The 20,113-nt window shown below is 47.6% G+C and overlaps 1 protein-coding gene across 1 annotated transcript in view; it reads left to right on the top strand.

Moving 5' to 3' along the window:
- Positions 1-20,113, top strand: part of SPNS2 (sphingolipid transporter 2) — a 93,495-nt gene that overhangs the window by 61,976 nt on the left and 11,406 nt on the right. The window contains exons 10-11 of the mRNA XM_025895542.2: positions 2,807-2,905; positions 13,667-13,830. Of these exons, the coding sequence (XP_025751327.2) occupies positions 2,807-2,905; positions 13,667-13,830 (263 nt within the window). The remainder of the gene's footprint in view (positions 1-2,806; positions 2,906-13,666; positions 13,831-20,113) is intronic.

The following is a 20,113-nucleotide window of genomic DNA, read 5'->3' as shown; positions in this document are numbered from 1 at the left end:
CTTCCGCCTTGGCTGCTGGGGCTCTCCCACCTCCAGTTTCTGTGGGATGTCCAAACCAGGCCAGGGATGGTTCAAATTTAGGTCTATTTTAGTATCAAAATGCCCATTTAGGGCTGTAATTTACTGCTGTCTGCCTAGAAGAGTAGACAGTGTTTGCTACCAACTGCTTCCTGTCCATCAGGAGAAAATGCTTTTTAAGCAGGGATGGGGGGGAGTATTTTTGGTGTTTTGGAGATGCTGGTTTAAGCTTTGTTTTTTTAACTTCCAGTATCTTTTTCGAGCAGGACAAAAAGTCTTGTGTTCATTGGCTTGCCATATGTTGGGTTTTAGGTTTGAGTGGGCTGTTTATCTCTTGAATTCCAGGCTAAATTTAATAAGTTTTGGCACTTCACATTGTTTCAGCTATCAATAACTTCTTCAGCTAAGCACACTGAAAACTTGCTGGAAATTGTACTGCTGCTTGCCTAATTATGTCTGCATAATACATTTACATGTGCAAAATTATGTCTAATGTAAGTGTGAGTGTGTATTTGTGTGTATAAATATATATATATGTGGATATATATGCACACAGACATATGATACAGGTATCATTTAGATTTCTTCCTCTAACTGGCACCAATTCACTGCCACTCCCTGGAAATGGTGAATTTTTAATAAATGTGCCATTTCCTTTGCCCTTTTGCTAAGAAAATTGATATAATACAGGGCCAGGCAGGCTTTCTTCTCCAGGTTTGCTGATGTAAACTTTACAGAAAGAGAAATGCTTTAGGTTTAAAATCCCCTGTTTCACAGATGCACACACAGCTCTGGACTCTTCAGTTAGGCAGAATTTCACTGTATCTTCTCAGATGCCTTTTCCCAGACAGCCTTTCCAGAATATTTCTCCATTGTCCCTGTGTGAACTGGGGCCAGGTGGGAAGAACAACAATAACTCACTCTTAATTTTTCTTTTCTCCTGTCTAATCTCTCCAGTTTGCACCGATTTTCCTGCCTCTTTGGGGAGTGTGAATGAATTGTGGGGCTCTCCTACTGTTCACAGCCTGACCTTCAGCAGGCTTTTGTGTCTCCAATAAAGTCTGGAGCTAATTTTCCTCTCGGGATTTCGGTCTCTCAGCCGTGTTCTGAGCTCCTGGATGCAAAAGGAGGACAGGGGCTGACATCCCCAGCTGGGTGGCTGCTGTGGATCTGAACATCTTCTGCTCTTTTATTGCACAACAGGAGTTTAACAGGGTGCCTGTTTAATACATGGCATCAAAGTGCATTAGCAGTGTGCATTTGCAGCTTTGTCAAAGCAGGGATGAAAGAACTGGCAGGTCACTCTGAAAGCACGTGGCAAAACCCTAAGGAAAAGCATTTAATCTAATTTTACCCATCATTCCTAACTGTCTGTGCTTGGAACGGGGTGATCATTCTAAACAGGCAGCAGTTCTCTTCTGGGGTGGGTTTTCTCTGTGCTCTTTCTTTTCTTGCTGGTTTTTATGGCTCCTTCTTTCCCCTGCAGACAGGGCAGCTCCCCTTCCCTAAGAGGGGCTGTCAAAGCACTGGAAGGTGCTTCCCATCCCCTGCCCTGAGTGAGCTCTCCTGCTCAGGGAATGGAGATCCCTCTCTCTGTAGCTCTGGCCAGTCCTAAATGTCACATTTAATTAATGAATGACTGCAGGAAAGGATTGCAAGGATGAGTTGAAGCCCTGGCAAGGCACAGCTTCTAAAGAAAGACTGAAGGCAGCCCATCAGAGAGAAAGTGGACAAATAAAAGGGATGATGGTCCACAAATAGCTGAACAAGAGCCATTCCTGGCAGGGCACAGGGCTCTCCAGAGCCACAGGAAAAGGCACAGTGAGATTCAGTGCTTAGAGGCAGAAACAAAACTCACTTGGATTTAGAGACCTATTGAATTCTTCATTACTTCCAGCCTTTAAATCAAGACAAGATCAATTTATAAACCGGGATTTGTGGACTCAATGCAGATGTCCTTAGCCAGCTTCTTTCACAATTTATGCAGGAGACAATTACTTTTTTTCTGCTTCTAGAAATGTGTTATAAAATTAAGGTCATTCCAAATTAAGGACAGGGGGTTGCTTTTTTTTTTTTTTTTTTAACTTTTGTCCCTTTCCCTGGTTAGGGCTCTGTTTTCTGTGAGCTCTGGTCTCTTCATGGGGAAGTAATTTGTGTTTTCCACTGCTCCTGTGTAGTCTGACTGATTCTGCATGACCTGCCTAAGGGTGTCACGTCCTATTAGAGGAGTGGAGACCAAACTACAGTATCTTGGATACGGAAAATTTTCCTAACGTGACTTTGTCGCTTTCCACAAGTGGAATCACAGATTTTTGAGGGAAATACAAAGTGGCTGGAGGTGGAGTGGGAAGGGAGGATGTGACCTTTCATACTGACGTGGATTGCTGATGGTTCAGGAAACAAAATGATCACTTTATAACATAAATACAACATACAGTATGAGTACAATATGAATATACAATACAATGTGAATAAAGCCAATATCCCAGGTTACAGCAAAATACAGGCTGAGGAGCAATAGCAGAGTGTGTCCTGGGCAAAGTGCTGCTGAGAGGACTGGACAGAGCTTCCTTCCCTGAGCACCTGCCATCAGGAGAACTCCAGAGCCAGGCAGGGAATCTGAGCTTCCCAGTTCCCGTGGAGTGGCTGTGGCTCTGTCTGCCACCAGCATCTGGGCCAGCTGGTTCCCTCTGTCCTGCCCTGGGTATAAACTGAGCAGTGCAGCACAGCTGGGCAGGTTCTTACTTCACTTCCCTTATCTCTTTTTGTTTCTTCCCCTCCTTTGCAGTACGTGGTGATCCCAACTCGCCGGGCGACCGCAGTGGCCTTGCAGAGCTTCACTTCACACCTCCTGGGAGATGCTGGCAGTCCTTATCTCATCGGATTTGTAAGTGCTCACAGCAGGCTCTGGCAGGGCTGCCTGCCCGGGTTTGCTTCTGTTTACTAACTGCTCCTCTCCAGTGCCAGGTTAGACCCTGCTGGGAAGGGCTGTGCCTGTGAGCAGAGGGGGAAGTGGTGCAGAGCAGTGCAGCTGTTTCACGTGCTGCAGCTCCCACCTGGGAGGGCCCCTTGGGGAGGGGAAACAGGCTTCTACATCTTTTTAGCCTCAGGCATTTATAAAGCTTATAGACAGCTCTGTAAAGAGAGAGTGTTGCTTCTGTGGTGTGGGTGAGAGTCGTGTGTGTGTGTAGCTGTTAATCTGATCCCTTAAATCAAATAGCTACTTATGGGCAGCAGCATGCAGCTGTCCTGCCCTGCTGATATTTTGTACCTGGTTTGTATGATGATAAATCACAGAATTACAGAATATCCTGAGGTGGAAGGGACCACAGGGATCATTAATATCCACAGGACACCCCCAGCAATCCCACCCTGTCCCCGAGAGCATTGTGCAAACATTTCCTTGAGCTCTGGAAGGTTTGGTGCTGTGCCCACTGCCCTGGGGAGCCTGTTCAGTGCCCAACCACTCTCTGGGGGAAGAACTTTTTCCTGAGATCCAACCTGAACCTCCCAGTGATGGTGTAAAATCCATGGCAGGAGGGATGTGTGTGTTCTGGGGGTTTTATTAGTGTTCCTTCTGGGCTGTTCCCTTCTGCGACTGCTGCAGTGATTGGCCTTGGTCTGTCTGGGAATCTCCCTTCCTATGCCACCATTATCCTGGTGCAGAGTGCAACAAAAGACCCAGCTCCAAAATCTGGCATCACAGTTGAAAATGTAAGGCCTGGGAAATTTAATGAGGGGGAAAAAAATCTAGATATACCAGGGAAATTTCTTTTCCCATCTGCATAGTTTGATACATTGAGAATGAGAGATCACAGATCATCATTCATAAAATACAGCAGCTTCCACACAAATCCCAGAGTGATGCTCAGGGTGTTTTGAAGGTGCCACTGTTTTCCAGTGATGTAACTGGGATCTTCACTGGTCCCATCACCTGAGAGACAGGGCTTTGGTGTGCTCCTCCAGCTCAGGACTGTGTGACACAGCTGCGGGGTGCTGTGGGGCTTTTTTAGTTTTTAAAACCATCATTTCTCATCGATTCATCCTGTTGACACTGGTGTATGCACCTATACAAACGTATTTTTATATATATATATTTAATTTTGTGAGTACCTCTATTTAAATATACATAAATATTTACTCTGGAATGGCAGCTCCCCACAGTGCTGTAGCTGCTGTGTAGCCCTCTGGAACACACGTGAAAAGGCAGATAGAGATAAGGCTGAAAAGACCAAAGAAATGAGAAATGTCTCAAGAGAATAAAAATGCACAATTTAGCTTACTCTTTATTTACTTCGGTGTTCTGGGTACCCAGGGAGAAGGGATCTTATTTTAGAAATTATTTGAAGGTGGCAAGAACAAAGGAATTGCTGGAAGAGTGGGGAATGTGGAGGAGGAGGATGAAACAAGCAGGGCAGGGAGCTTTGAAGGCTGGGGATGAGGGCAGGGCTGGGGCAGGCCAGGCTGCCTCAGGTGACTCTGCTACATGTTCATCCTTTTTGTTACGTAAAAGGGATGTCCAGGAGGAATACCAGGGCCCTGAATGATTGCAATTAATCTTGAAAGTTGCCTAAGGCTCTTCAGTGTCATAGATTAAAAAAAAAAAGGTCTTTGGTTGTAGAAATGATGTGCCTTGCCCTTCTGGTATTCAGAGATCAAGCAAGTTGTGTTACTTAAGGATGCCTGGCTGACACATGCACAACCCCAATTTAATGGCTGCCTTGGGCTTTCTTTAGGCTGGGAAAATATTAATTATTATTTTGAATTATCCTTTTTTAATGCTGTAATCGTTGGGCAGTTGTGATTTGGGAGGAGACTCCTCAAGCACAAGGCTCTGGGGCAGGAGAGCAGGAGTGAAGCATTATGTCATGGAAGGATCCAGCATCCTTTTGTGTGGCCTCTGCCCTGGCTGGACTCATCCTCCCTCTGCTACAAGGACTGAAAGGTCCACTGCAGCTTCCACATAGCCCAGGGAAAGAAATGCTATTAAAGTGAAAGGACAAACAGCCAACTTCTCCAGCAGAGCTAAGGCCAGGAATCCACTGGAGTGTTAAAACCCACTGGAATTGTCCAGCTGCAGTACAGGATGGAGACCATCCTGAGGGGCTGAAACCTCACCTGGGCAGGTTATGGAAGGGGCTTGGGTTCTGACCAGGATTTTCAAGGCAGTCTGTGAGGGCTGAGCAACCTACTGCTGTAGGCTTTAAGGGAAATTTGGGAACCCAGCCCCATAGTCCCGGGAATCCCCAGCCTGAAGGCATCAATTCCCACTGCTGTGAATGCAGTTCTCAGGGGCAGGCCTAGAGCAGGGGTGAGGTTTGGAAGGGGAGCTGCAGAAGGCCCTGGAGGTGTTCAGGGACAGACTGGACGTGGCACTCAGTGCCATGCTCTGGTTGACATGGTGGTGTCTGGCCATAGGTTGGACTCGATGACCTTGGAGGTCTTTTCCAACCCAAATCATTGTGTGATTCTGTGAATTGCACTGACAGGCAGGCCCAGAATGGGTGAAACTCAGCCTTCTGATCACTTGGGTTCACCTGAGATCCTGGAGCTCTGCTGTGTCTTCTGACTGCTCATAGAATCCATCTGAATGATCAGGGTTTTGATTTAATGTGGGTGGGATCTTACATGGTTTTGGTGAGTTCATAGTGAGGTTCCCTCTAAGAGTGCTCTTAATAAAGAACCAGGTCCCTGTGGCCTTGCAGGACTGAGCTGTGGCAGGCAGTGGTCTCTGCTGGATGCCAATAAACGTTGTACTGACCTTAAAATCCTCGTGTGGAGCACAGAAGGTGCTGATCAGCTGCAGCCTCAGGGGTGTGATTGCTGCCATACTCTGGGGTGTGCCCAGAGAGCTCAAGGTCAGACTCAGACTTTCTGTAACTTCCCCCCTTCCACATCTCACACTGCAGCTCCTTACAACCACCCAAAGCCCCAAATACCCACTGGTGATTAAAAGCTAAGAGGCAGGGAGCACACATGTGTGGCTATTTTTCACGTCTCTTGAAATATTGATAACTTTTATTATGGTAAAAAGGCTTAAGAGTGACTTACAAAAAAGGAGTTATGCAAATGCAGCTTTGGGGTGGCAGCTGTGATTTGCATAAGGCTTTGCTACCTGCCAAGCACTGAGATCAGTTACTGTAAATCAGCACTGCCTGTTCATTCACAAATAAGAATAAGCATTGCTGTGCTAATTCATTAGAGGAGACAGCTTTTATTCCTAGAGAACTGTAACTTTTTTCAGGACCTTTGTGATAACCAACCTGCAGAGTTTAAATAGTTTCTGTTTAACAGCTCAGAGTTGTCACTCCGTGCTTTATTCCTGAGGTAGTCAGTGAGAACTCTCACCTGCTCAGGGCATTACACCCAAACATCTCTAGTACTTTTCTGTCTTTGGCAGCTCCCACTATGCACAGAAGAGTTAAGGGAAGTGCCCCAAATCCCACCACTCATGTTGAGTATCAGATAAAGGTCTTCAACTGCTCTCTCTGTGCCCTGGACAGCAGTTCAGACTCGGAAGAGCCGAGGGGAGGGAGGCAGCAGCACACATGAAATAGTTCCCTCTTCTCAGGCTGCATCCCAGCTCCAGCTCCTTGTGTTACTAATTCTGGTTAGATCTTTGGTGCCCTTTAAAATTAGACAACTGTAAGACATGCCAGTGAGTCCCTGCTCCTGTGTCCAGCCCTGCACATGGATGAACCTGTCGTCCCTACTGAGGGTTTGCATTATCCTTCACTGCTGCTCCACTCCCTGACACTCTCTTTTCCTTCAGGAACACCAAGTACAGGCAGAGTTTGTTTTTTATTTCAAGGCTGTGGCCTGGGGCTTTTTTTTTTCCTTTCTCCAAATTCATCATGTGCTTCCTACCTGAGCACAGCAGTGCTTTCCTCTTCCACCCTTGCCCTGCCTGTGGCTGTGATGAGAAATGGGCACCTGCTGCAGGCACTGCTCTGTCTACACGTGCCAGGGCAGTTGCTGTGTGGGCACACAGTGTCCTCACTGCCCTGGTGCTCTTGGCTCTCCTGCCTGCTTAAATTCTCTCTCATCTTCTCTGTGCAACCATCCATCAGGTCTAGGGATAGGAACTTATCTGTATCCACTTGTCACCTGGCAACATCAGCCTGCGAGGAGGGTGGTTTAAAGTGCCAGAGATCAGCTCTCCTCCACCTTTTGATGGGCTAAAAGCTGCTCCCTGGGCTCCTGGGGTGGTGCTTCCCACCTGTCCTGACCTCCTTGGCTCCTGCTGTTTCAGTTTTACTGGAGGGACACCACGTCCAGCCACTCCAGGATGGAATTCCAGTCTGGCAGCTGGGCTGTGAGAGCCTTTCACCCTTCACTTTTCTCCCTTCCCCACCTCTCCTATGTGAGCAGGCTGATAAACTAGATCTAATGAGCTACTTAAGCAGCAAGAATGCTAATGACCTTCCTTTAGCAAGTAGTTAGTAGAGCAGTGTTAATTATCCCTGGTGCAGAGTATCAGGGCAGGGAGATCAGCTTCTCATTAGGGGCAACCAAGGAAAACTGTGGTAAATGCAGCAATTAAGACACTTTTTAATGAAAGTTATGTGGAGGTGCAGATTTTACAGCACCTTGTCCCAGTTTGAGACAGCCCTTTTGGTGATTTGGTTTGCAGGTGTTTACCCAACCAGGTACAGAAAGTAGTTCTATGTGTAAAGGCTTCCCTGCCTGAGGAAGCAGAATTCACTTTTTATGGTTTAAAATTCGTATTTTATGGTTTAAGATGCTATGGCTGCTTCAGGGTAGGACCTGCTTACTCTGGGAGAATGGTTTTATTTCCAGTTTAGTTTGGTAGATTAAAACAGGCCACAGCCCACTGGGACTCAGGTCCACTGCTGTCTGACTTACAAGCAGGGCAGTGGAATAAAGTGGATGGTTGGGGTGTGATGCTGCAGTCTGGGTGCTCTGTCCCTGTCTGACCTGTGCAGCCATTCCTCAAATACAGCCCATGAGGTGCTTGCTGGTGGTTCCACAGCACTGTCCCTCCTGCCAGAGCAGGGTGAGAGGTGAACCTGAGGCCAAAAAGGCAATCATGTACTGTAACAAAAATGTGCAAAATATTCTCCTGGCATCACTCTCTGTTTCATGAACCATCAGGAGATATTCCATTGCTGTTGGGGGCCTAAAGAGGGGACAGAGGTCTCTTGTCTTGTTGCCTTTGGCAGCATGTTTTAATATTTATAGTGTACATGAGTGTGTACAGGCAGCATCTCCCATCATCTAGTGGGGTTGGTAGATGAAATGTGATACACATTTATGGTTTTCATTGTTCTTTCTTTACCAAATCCCAGCTGCTTGGCAGGTGTGCTGTAGCCCTGATGGTATCACTCCTTCTGTAGAGATCTTCCCCCACATTTGGGCTTGTGTATGACCCAAAATGTGGGGGGTAAAATGGGACTTGCCCTTGCAAGTCTGAACACCTGGTGTGCCTGTGTCAGGGAAATACTGGGAGGAAGAGAACCCCCCCTGCCCCTCAGCCTCATTACCTGTTTCTTCAAGCAGTAACTTTAAGTTGAGGATTTCTCTGGTCCAGGCTGAGCTGAGTAATTAAAAGCCTTTTTCATAGTGTACTGAAAGGCCAAATCTTTGACATGGCTGTCAGCTGCAAAATAAGGGGAGAATTAGCCACCTGGAGACCAGTCCTCATGGGATTTATCTTCTCATTGCAACGAGCTAACAAGCTTCCCACTTCTGATGACTCAGCAACAGACAAGATTTAAGTCTGCCCTAAAATCCCAAATGACTTCCCATCTATAAAACGCTCTTTGCCAAGGGTTCACAGCCTGCTCTGGTGTTTTTCCAGAGCTCTGTGCACCTCTCATGTCCATGACTTTGGTTAGATGTGCATGTTCTCAGTATTTTTGATAAATGTTCAGTGCATGTGAAAGTCTCTCATTAGAGAGAAGCCCAGAAATCCAGAGCGGGTCATTGTTGCACTCGAGTATTTCAGGTTCTGTCCCATCTGCTCTGTCACTCCTCCTGTGCACTAAAAACCTCATTAAATAAGTGGTTTGTTCCTCTGAGCTGCCAGGGACCCTGTGTGTTCCCAGCAGGGACAGTTTTCATGGTGCTGAGCACCTTTCAGAACGAGGCGTCCCAGTTCTGCAGCACAGGGAATTCCTTCCTTCTCCTGGGACACACAGCCAGGGAAGGGGCCTGTGCTGCAGGGAGAGGTGGGGGACAGGGATGCTGCTAAAGGAGGTGCTCCCAAATCATGGTCCTCTGCCACAAACCTATTTCTTTGTGGGCTTGAGCACCCCCATCCCTACAGACGTGAGTTCCTCCACAATCCCCTGGGATGAAGCATCTCCCGCTGGGACAGGAGGAAGCCCAGTGTTAACCTAAAAAACCCCTGGGCAGACCAGACCTGGAGAGAAAGGCAGTGAAAGACACAAAGAAAATAGATTTACAACCCTCTCCAGAGGGTTGCAGAGGAGGCAGATGTTGCTCTGCCCCCCAAGATGTACCAAGTCCACGTGTTGGCATCTCAGCAGAACCCCTGATGGAGGATCTGCATCTGCTGCAGCCTTTGCACTTCTGCTTTCTCAGCACCTATTCCATGCAGCCTGCTCATCCTGAGAAGGCAACAAGGGCATAACCACAGGAACCTGCCATGGGTGCAGAGATCCTTGCTGTGGGTATTTCTGGGGCAAACTGGGGTGCCACATATTAATGCAGGATATTGATATTGTCACCAGCCGAGTATGAAATCTGTTTGCAATCTCAAAAGGATGCAATTAAGATTAACAGAATTTTTTTGCCTTTTTTTCGATTCAACATCTAAACATGCCGAGGTTAAAACTGAAATAGCTTTTAGACCATAATTGCTTTTACCTTTCTGTAGTTGTCTGAACAAATATCATTAAAAAAATCAGGTTTACTTCCTCTTATTATAAAGTGTTTCTCGTGCCATTTAGCACAGTATAAATGCTTGTGCTCCCCCACAGGCCCAGTAAATTGTTTACTTTATAAAATCCCTTATTTTTGCTTTCTCATCTTCATTTGCATTCATATTAGATTTAAAAAAAAAAAAAAATCAAAAACCTTTCCCCTGCATCTCTGACTTGGGAGTGGGTGCACCCCAAGCCATTGTGGTGACACTGTGGGGCTACAGGGAATACTGTGTTAAGGAACTGTACTAAAGAGAGCAGCCAGGGAGAACCTGGCTTGTATCAAACTGGTAATCATGAAAATCAGGTACTTGTGCCAGAAATAGCCTTTTATGTAGCAGGATTTGTGCCCAAGTGGCAATGTCAGAAAAATCAAGCAATTACAGAGGAGTTGAGATATTGGCTTGGTAATGGGAGGGAAGGAAATGGTGATTGCAGAATGTTGCTACCATTCCACCATCTAATTAATAAATCAGTTCTAATTAATAAATCAGTTCATTTCCCCACCCTGTTCAGGAGGGACAGGACAGGGTCCGAACGCCTTCCCTGGGCTCAGCCCACCTCGGCTTCTACTGCACCCATGGCCTGTCCCACGTTCCAAAACACACCCCACATGCTTCCCCAGGAAGTAGTGAAGTTTCCCTTTGTTCCTGCAGTGTCTTCTGCCCTCGGCTGGAGGCACAGCCAGGGCTTTGGGGGTTGGGATCGTGCCCGCTGCGGCCGCGCTGTCCCTCCTCCGGGAAGGGGGCCCTTTGTCCAGCTGGACTCCATCCAGCTGGCTGGGCACACACCACCCCTGTGCTGCTGCAGGGATGCCACAAGCTGAAGTTCATTTGGCAAAGTCATTCCTCTTGGTCTGAGATCTGCAGGGCGAGGGAGGAGACGGGAGCTTTCATCCTTAGGTTGGCACCAAAGCCCCGTGTCAGACTGCAGAGCAGCAACAGGACTCCCACTGCTTGATTTCCCCCCCTGCACTTTGGGTAAATGTTCTGAAGCTTTTGCCACCCCCCAACTGGCAGAACAAAGGAAGGAATCCCACACATGACTCCAAGCTGCAGCTCTGGCACCGACCCTGCCCCAACCCCTGCAGTTTGTTACTCATGTTGGAGAGAAGACACCAAAAACGATGCTCCATTTGGCTCTTGCCAAATCACACTTGGACAGCTCGGGATGCTGTCATGGTGAGGAGTCTGGAAAGCCCAAAACTGGCAATACAGAGCAGACCATTTGGCAAACAGTGTGTCATTCTTGGAGCCCAAGTCTGTAATTATGTCCTGTGCCCTCTCGAGAGGAGATGCCAAAGTTCCAGCCTTAGCAGGTGGCTTGTAACTGAGTGGAACAAAACAACAGGGAGCAGTGACTGTTTACAGCAAAAATGTCTCTGTGGGCCCGGGTAAAGTTCTAGAGTTGCAGGCATGGGTGAGGGGATTATGTGGAACCTGCATAAGAAAGCCCAGCTGGCCTGATGGGAAGAATTATCCCTTAGATGGGAGGGAACATGGCTTTTCCTAAACTGTGCACTTACAGGATGTGTTGGGTTAAAAATGAAAAGTACAGCAGGTTTAATATTAACATGATTTGTTGGTACAGAAGGTCAACATAATGTGTTAGAAGGAAAAGTATGGGACAAGCTGCATTGGGAGTTTTCCTTGTTGGAGACTTTACATTTTCAAAGCTGGTTTTAGCCTAGAATGCTGTGTCATCCATAAGAGAAAGCAAGCAGGAGCACATGCCTGGTTTTTCATCCTCTGCTGCTGATTTATCATGTCAATTTGTCAAGTGATTTATTGTCTAGTCCTTTTGGAGAATAATTATATCCATTCCCAAAAATGAAAAGTGGTTTAGAATGTCTAGATTTCTTAGAATAGCCTCGATTCTGGCTATTGCAGCCTGACAGTGAGGCTGACTCGGTGCCAAATTCTGGTTCATAATGAAGAGTAAGGGAAATGTTGGGAATTAAGGTGTCTGGATACAAAAGGGAATTAATGACCAGCTGATGTCCCTGTCCCCTGGGTGCAGAGCACATTCTGCTACTTTCCTGTGGGTGCTTTCTTTTCACATTCAAGTCCTGTTGCTGATTTTTAATAAATCTCTCAGACTAATGGCCACTGTTGCTTGGCTTCAGTCTAAGGGTGCTGTAACCATCATTTCTCACATGAGACTTGTTTGTAACACCCTTGTTTTCCTTTGTGTGTTTTACACTGTGAATAAAGTTCTCTTTGAGAGGACAGGAACTCTTCCTTAGCCATGTTCCAGTGCTGTCACCTGCAGCATCAGGCTCCTCCTTTCCATCCCTCCAGTGGGAGCCAGGAGGAGCTGTAAGGAGCTCTAGTGTTGATCCAGAGACCACCAGTGCTCCAGAGTCTCCCTGCTAAAAGACACTCAGTGACCTGTTTGAGTCCCCATGAGCATCATCCTTCTGTGACCTTCTGCTGTGCTTGGCCTGTGCTGAGGCTTCTCCCCACACACATTTACCTTCCAGGTCTCTGCAGGGCTGTGAGTTGGTGATTTCTCCTGCATGTGACATTTTCTCCCTTGACTGTCGAGATTTAAGCCTTGAATGTCAGAACTTGCTCGTAGGTTGTTTCTGGCTCCACCTTTTCCATCACTGGTAATGTGGCAGCTTGGAAGTTGCTGCACAAGCTTTGACTATTTCTGGAGCTGATTTGCGTGTGTGCACAGCAGTAGGATTTTATGTTGCAAATTCCCTGCAGTCTTTTGGTATAAACTGGTGTTTCTGCCTTCACAAAAGGTCACAGATAAAAACAGAGCTGGACATTTAAATGCCCAATGCCTTTGAGACCCACCCCAGCTGCTGCTACCACCCTGTGGGATTTATGGAGAGTAAAGTTGTTTGCTGGACAGTAAATATTAAAATGTGATAGTTTTAGCTACAGATAGGCATTAAATTTTGCTGTGTTTTAGCAAAAGCATTTCATAATGAAGTAAATAATGCCATTGCATGTCACAGCTCCTTTGTGTAGGTGCAAACTTGTGTTCACTTCTAAGTAGTTATGCTTTTTGGCTGTTGGAAGGGGCAGGTTGCCTTAGCTCATAAATCTGGTGGTGTGTGGTTCTTTAGTGTGAGTGAGCCCCTGTGTCTGAGCCTGGGGCAGAGCCACATCTTGCACACACTGACACTTCAAGCTTGGGAGGCTGGAAGAGGGAATGAGCCCCACACCCCAGACATGGGCACAAAACCCCACGTTCAAGTTCTGTTTCTGCAAATCGAACGGGATCTCCCTTTTTTTGTTCCGTGGGAGACATTTCCCCCTTCCCACTCAGTACACAGAAATGCAATGTAATACCTCCTCTTGCCCAAAGGTACAGTCAGGTGTGGGAGTGAGCAGGACTTGATAGGAGTTGCAGAAGATTGATCACTCCCTCAGTGGCCCTGCTGGCAATCCCGGGGGGCTCAGCAGAGGCTGGACACCCCCGGATGCAGCCACTGCTGCAGCCAGGAGAGCGTGAGAGGGCTGTGGGAAGAATAATGGATCAGGCCAGAGGAGCACCAGGGAGAGCAGAAGCCCTGCCAAGCTGCTCCCAGCACGAGCTGCCCAGGCTCCAGCGTGGAAGGCTGGAGTGGGCAGGAGACACTGAGCTCTTGCTGCACACACTGTTCCCTTCCAAACCTCAGGCACGTGCTCGGTCGGCGGTTGTTTCGGGGCACCGTGTTCCCTCCACTGTCACCACGTCCCTTTTTCCTCTGAGTGACTCATTTTCGTGCCCCTCTCTCCTAGATCTCAGACCTGATACGACAAAGCACAAAGGAGTCCCCGGTGTGGGAGTTCCTCAGTCTGGGCTACGCCCTCATGCTCTGCCCCTTCGTCGTCGTCCTGGGAGGGATGTTCTTCCTGGCCACAGCCCTGTTCTTCCTCAGTGACCGAGCCAAAGCTGAACAACAGTGAGTAACCTGACCATTGCACATGGGGAGCTACCACAGCCTGTTTTCTCTCCTGAACGTTGTGCTTGTACTCTTTCCCTGGCCTTGGTCCTTCCAGGTAAAGGATGTGGGGTTGTGTGGAGAACCTGGGCTCAGCAGAGTGCATGAGGCTGCACGAAGCACAGGGGCTTGGGTCATGCTGGCTGGGCATCCTTTACACGCTTCTGCTCTGGTGGATCTCAGAGGTTGGCCGTGTGGCCTGGAGGGGAGCACAGTACTGGGGGGCACAGGCCCCTTTTCACCCTTGGCTGAGCATGTCACAGCCCAGGCCACCCATGGTGAGGGGCTGCTGTGCTGGAGCCGTTGGACTGCGAGGTGAGGAGCAGGAGATGCTTCGCAGAGCTCGGTGGTCAACGTGGCGCCCGCGTCCCAGTGCCCAGTGCCCTGCTCTCCACCTCCAGTAGACAGGAACGTGAGGCCAGGAGGGAGCAAAGCTGTGTGTGGGGTCCTGCGTGCTCGAGGGGCGCTGTGACAAAAGAGGCTTTCCCAGTCCCTCCCTGCAGCCTGTAAAAAAAAAGCTACTGTTTTTCAGTAAAGAGACCGATTCGGATCAACTCACGGTTGGCAACTACAGTAATTCAGAAGACGCTTCCACATGACATACAAACTTCTGGGGTTAGTCTCTTTCTCATAATTGTCAAAAAATAAGAGTTACTGTGTGCAATGTCATGCTGAATATGTGGGTAGGTGACTAGTCTGCTGTTGACTGTAAGTTGCCTTTTTCTTTCCCCCGCTGGAGAACGGGAGCCTTGGTGTACCTTAAGGAGAGGGGCCCTGGAATGTCACTCTTTCTAGGCATAGTACAACTAGGAGCAAAATAAGGTGTTTGGAGGTTGACATAAGTGTGTGAACAGTTTGGGTGATGCTTTCTGGCTCACACTTTCATATCAGATGGATGCAAGGGATTTGGAAGCAGTGCCACAGATGGTGCTGTGGCCCTGTAAGAGCAGTTCCACCTTCCTTTTACTATCACACATAAACCCTAGAGAAAGGAGAAGCTTTCTGCCTCCTGGTGCCTTTAAAAATATACATTCCCCTATAATGAGATGTTTAAATATTGCAGAAAAACAAGACCTCATCTGGTAAGGAGGTGAAGTCCTGCAGAGCTGAACCTCAGTGTGGCTTTGGGGACGTGACGTGTGTGTGCCTGGTTTGTTATCTGCAGAGAAAGGGCTTTAAATGGCAGGAAGGGAAACTGGAGATGAGATGTTAGGAAGGACTTCCTAAGAGAAAAAGAGAGGTAAATGTTACAGCAGAATCTTTGGAGAAGACATGAAAGCTGTGCCATGTTTCTGGAGGCCTTCCTGGCTTGGCATGAGGCGGGAAGATGGGAAGACTCTCCATCTGCCTCCCTGTTCCTGTGCTTGTGCACACGTGAGTCCAGGCAGGATGAACATAAGTTTCTGGGTGCTTACCTGGTCCTAGGAAAGCTTCAATGTTTGTCTTTACGGTGTTCAGAGAGGAGAGTGCTCGTTCCACCTTTAACTGTGGTGGAGATCCGTGTCCCTTGGCACGAACGGCACCTCAGGTGGTGAAGGAGGGGCTCGGGATTTCAGGTGCTGATGAATTCCACGTCACTCCCATCTTTATATCAGCATATCAAGCCCACTTGGACCTTTATGCTGGCCAAGGCACTGTGGTAGCCAGCTGGTCTCACTCCAGTGGAGTTCTCAAGGAAGAGAGCTTTGTCTTGCTCAGGAGGCACCGCAGGTCACAGGCTGGTCACTCAGAGGGTGCCAGTGCTGGTGTGTCTTACAGAAGTGTTTTACCAAAACCCCAACTTTGCAGCAGTGTTACTGTTGGGAGGGAGATCACACCCCACAGCTCTGCTTGCTCCTGCACAGAAGGGTTTGTTTCTCTGTTGCTGTCTACCCTGAGCAGCTCTGGTTGTGCTCCGTTCATGTCCAGAGCCCACCAACCTCCCAAACAGCCACTGCTCCACTCTCTGAAGAAACATGTGCAGGTGTCAGACCTGGCTTTGTTGCTCTCTCTTCTTCAGCATCTTTCCCTTTCCTTATCAGTCTGACTCACATTTGTTTATGAATTTTGTATTATTCAGCCACAGATCTTACATGCTACAAACCAGGGAGAACAACTGTCATAAATAGTGGTTAACGAGATAATTTCCCTCAAATGACTCCTAGTGCACTGCTTCTGGGGATGTGCCCACTCCCATGTTAAAAATACCCTGGCATCCTGCAGAGAGATTCCTGGAAAGAGCAGCTTCATTCAAGTTCCTGAGAAGTGAGGCAGTATCTGTAGTAAGGCTGGAGACTGTGGGGGGACTCACCTGCAGCAGGGTCAGTGCTGGACTGGGTCCTGGCTGCCATTGCCAACAGGTTCAGTGTTCTCCTCAGTGTTTATGGGGCAGGATTTATTTGTTGGTAGCTCCATGCTTGCATGGGAGAGGAAAGACAACAGAGCATTTTGCTGTCAGCAGCTGAAAGCTCCGTGCTGGACCCTAAATCCGCCATCCAGCTCCCACCTCCCTGCCAGGCCATCTGCCCTTGGCATCGCACACCTTCCTGCCAGCCCTCCCCCCTCTCCTACCTATTACTTGCTGGGTACAGAGGAATTTCTATTTCAAGATGCCTTGTTTTCCCTCTCTAGCCAGTCCTGCTGCTCAGACACCGGGTCTTGGAAAGGTGCTTTGCCAAAAGAAATCAATTAACCTGCGGGAATCGCGGGCGCCGGAGATTAAACCCATCCATCACCCCCGGGGCCGGGGCACGAGGGGCAGTGTCACCGACCTCCCTAACGAGCTGATGTGGGGGCAGAGAACTGGAACACTGCTCTCTGCAGCCTCTGGAAACTGAGCTTCCATTTTCACACTTCTGTGAAAACCGGTTCAGGGTTTTATTGCTGGGATTTCTGTGTTTGTTTGTTCCTTTGTGTAACGGTCTCCGGGCATTTGCTTAGAGATAATTTCTCCTTCCGGGCAGGGCAGATACCAGGATAGCAACCTCTCTTTCCTGTAAAGCTTCCTCCAGCTTCCACCACACTTCCTTTCAAAAACAGAGTTTCCAGGCTTTCACACTACTTTTATCATTGCCACAATTCCTGGCATATTTTGTAGATGACTTTTTTAGCACAGGAATTCCAGTCAACAAGGCTGCCCCTCTCACAAAAACACTCATGAAAAAAAATTGCTTTCTACAGCAATTCCTTTTTTTTTTTTTTATAACACAATTCTTTTATAACTATTGTCATGCTGCTTCAGAAGTCTGACAGCTTAAAGAGGCTTTTAGTAAATGTAGGACTAGCAGAGAACAGGACAGAGTACATCACTGTGCTTTAATCCAATCATTTCGGGGGCATTTTTTATAACACAAATTTAATCCCACCCTTCCAAAGTGATAAGAGAGGGAAAACTGTTAAGAATGGGTTCTGTAAGAGCTCTTAGGCACTAGTAGTGATAAATACTTCAACTCTTTTTTCAAACCACTCAAACACAATTCCTGCTGTGATTTCACTTGACTCGTTCCTTGCCCGCTCTGTACCTCTGCAGAGGAGGGTTAAAGCAGTTGTATTTTATTTCCAAACATGACTGCACTCTGTACTGGATTTTTCTTACTTGCTTAAGGAAAATTGGTGAGGCCCAAGGTAGATTTTAGGAAGATGATATGTCCAGTCTTGCCGTGGCAGAGCCCTCAGAAATGGATCAGAAATCTGATAACTGCACTTTTATCCCTGAGCACAGGTACCTGTTCAGCCCTGGCACAGAGCAGCTTCCAAGGCTGGGAGCACTCCAGGTGCTTCATTCAGTGGAATTAGAAGCTCAGCAGTGCTGAGAATTGTGTCTGTGGTTTGTGTGTGTCCCCTTCCTCACTCACAGTGCAGACAACTGGGAAAAACAGAGCTACACCTTGGAGAGCTGCAGGAGAAATGCCCACACTGGGACTTCCTGGGAGCTTCACCAGTGACAGGGAACAGTGTGCTCCTTTTGTTATGAAAAGGAATTTTAAAAAGTCCTTTTCCCAAGCTGTGACAACTTCTGGTGCCAGGGATATAAATCACTGTAATTGGTGTGTGTCAGGATCCTTTCCTGGCAATGAGTGTTCACCCCAGGAGCTGTGCTGGCCAGGGATCCTGTCCCCAACCACAGGTCATTCCAGCTGCTCCTGAGGAAAACCAAGCTCACCTGGATTCTTCCTGAGAAACACCTCGTGCAGGTGCAGCATAATCTACTCCCCTGAGGATTTTTAAATTTTTTTTTTATTATTATTTTCAATATTTTTTTACTTAATCCCTGGTTTTATACCCGGAAACATGAGATTTTTCTGGGTGTTTTTTCCAGAGGTACGAAAAGATGCTCTGGATGGATGTCCAGGTTTGCTAATTGCTCAGTCCCCCTCTGCAATCCTGGGTGTCTTCTCTGAGGATACAGCAATGCAGATCAGGCAGCAGGATGCAACTGCAGTGTGTGTCCCTGCCAGAGCAGGGAAAAACAACTGCACCGATGCAGCTGGTCAGGACAGAGGAATTTACAGTCTTAAACCATCGACCACTCAGCACCTGAGAGCCCTGCAAGCCTGAATCCTTCACCCATTTGTTTACATGACAAGAATCAGGTTATTTAGGCAGCTCCAGCAGGTTTTTCTTTTCTCGTAAAATTAAAATTAAACGTTTAATAAGGAAACAGTTTTACTCTTAACGCCTTGGATCAGGTGTGGCAGCTCTTGCTGGGCAGCAGTGCTGATGGATGGGTCATTTTAAAAGTGGTGGCTACAAACACTAGGAGGAAAATATTCTTTACAGAGGAGAAAGCACAAGCCACAAAAAGAACCATCCCTAGTCCAGACACCTCTTCTGCTGTCTTAAACACAGCACAGCTGCAAATTGCATTACAGGAAAAATGAGAATAATCCATTTTCAGGCTCTTTCTTCTGCCTCACATCAGGCTTATTTTTAGCCTTTTGCAGAACTAGATATAAAATGATCTCCCAGCTCTCCTGTTGCAGCAATTTGAAAGTGTCTGACCTTATTTTTGCTTTGCAGATCCTATTATGTGGGGCAGGGGAAGGACTGGCAGAGTTGTCAGCCCTCCTTTTTCTCTGATTTCTCTGTGGCAACAGAGACAGAAAGGACCCACCAGGTGACCTGTTGTTGCCAGCAAAGCCCAGGGTCCCCTCCATTCCCAGTGTCACAGGTGTTAGGGTGGCAGCTGGACTGACACAGAGTGTGCTCCCCTCTGGTGGTTTGCATTGCCAGAAATAATATTTCTTCTCTGAAACAGTTGAAAATGTATCACAAAGGGTTTTTAAGAGGCTGGAGTCTTTGTTTAGAGAGATGTCTCAGTCCTGCACTGAAGCAGGGTTTGGATTTGAGGATTTTAGAGGCAGCAAGTGGATTTTAACAACTCCCCCAGAGGGATATTTGAGCAGTTCACTGGCTGTTGATACTCAGCTGCTTGGGGGGGGAATGTCATCGCTTTGTTTATTTTTCACTTCACAAAAGAACAATAATTAAACATTTCCTGCAGAGCTAGAAACCCATAGTGCTTTTTTAGCCCAGATAAGATGACCTTGGCCTTTAAAGCCATGTGAATTTACAGCAGAAAGCCTGGATTAGGATGCAGGGGATCTGTGATGGTGGAAGGAGAGAGGCAAAGAGCGTGTTTTGAGTATCCAAGAGTGGCATGAAAAACACACAGACTGCATGTGGAACAAAATTAGACCATTAGATGGTTCATATGGAATCAGAGTGTTGAGAGTATGAAGGGAAGAGGTGGTGAAAGTGTAAGTAGTTTTATTATTGGTGGGAAAAGCTGCTTGTAGAGCTGTTGGTTGTTCTCCCCTGTTTACTGGCCGAGTTTGTAACTCCATAAAGAGAGTCAACAAATACAAGAGTGTAGCAGCTTGGGACTGGCTGAACTTTAGTGCTGGTTTGCTGCTCCAGTTGGGAGCTGCTGGTGTCATGCACATGGAAAATACAGTCTCACACAGAACAAATTCTGCTTTGTTCTGTCACTTCAGTCACCCTGTGGGTTTCCTGCAGGTTGGGAACATGTCAGAGGCCAGTTTGGTTGTTCACAGCCAGCTCAGCTCATTGTGGTCCTTACATGGAATGCCCCTGGTGTTTGAAATATGCTGTTGGAGTTAATTGTTGGCAGCAGGAGCTTTGCTTAAGCACAGGCAGAAGGACAGAACCAGCTGGTGCTGGCACAGCTCTGGGCACCCACGAGCTGTGGAAAAGGCTTCAGGCAGAGCTCTGGGTCCTCCAAACCCATCGATTCCCCACCATA

Source organism: Manacus vitellinus, unplaced genomic scaffold (assembly GCF_001715985.3).
Source record: "Manacus vitellinus isolate BGI_N305 unplaced genomic scaffold, ASM171598v3 scaffold_32_pilon, whole genome shotgun sequence".
Taxonomy (NCBI): Eukaryota; Metazoa; Chordata; class Aves; order Passeriformes; family Pipridae; genus Manacus; species Manacus vitellinus.
This window is presented reverse-complemented; position numbering and strand designations above follow the sequence as displayed.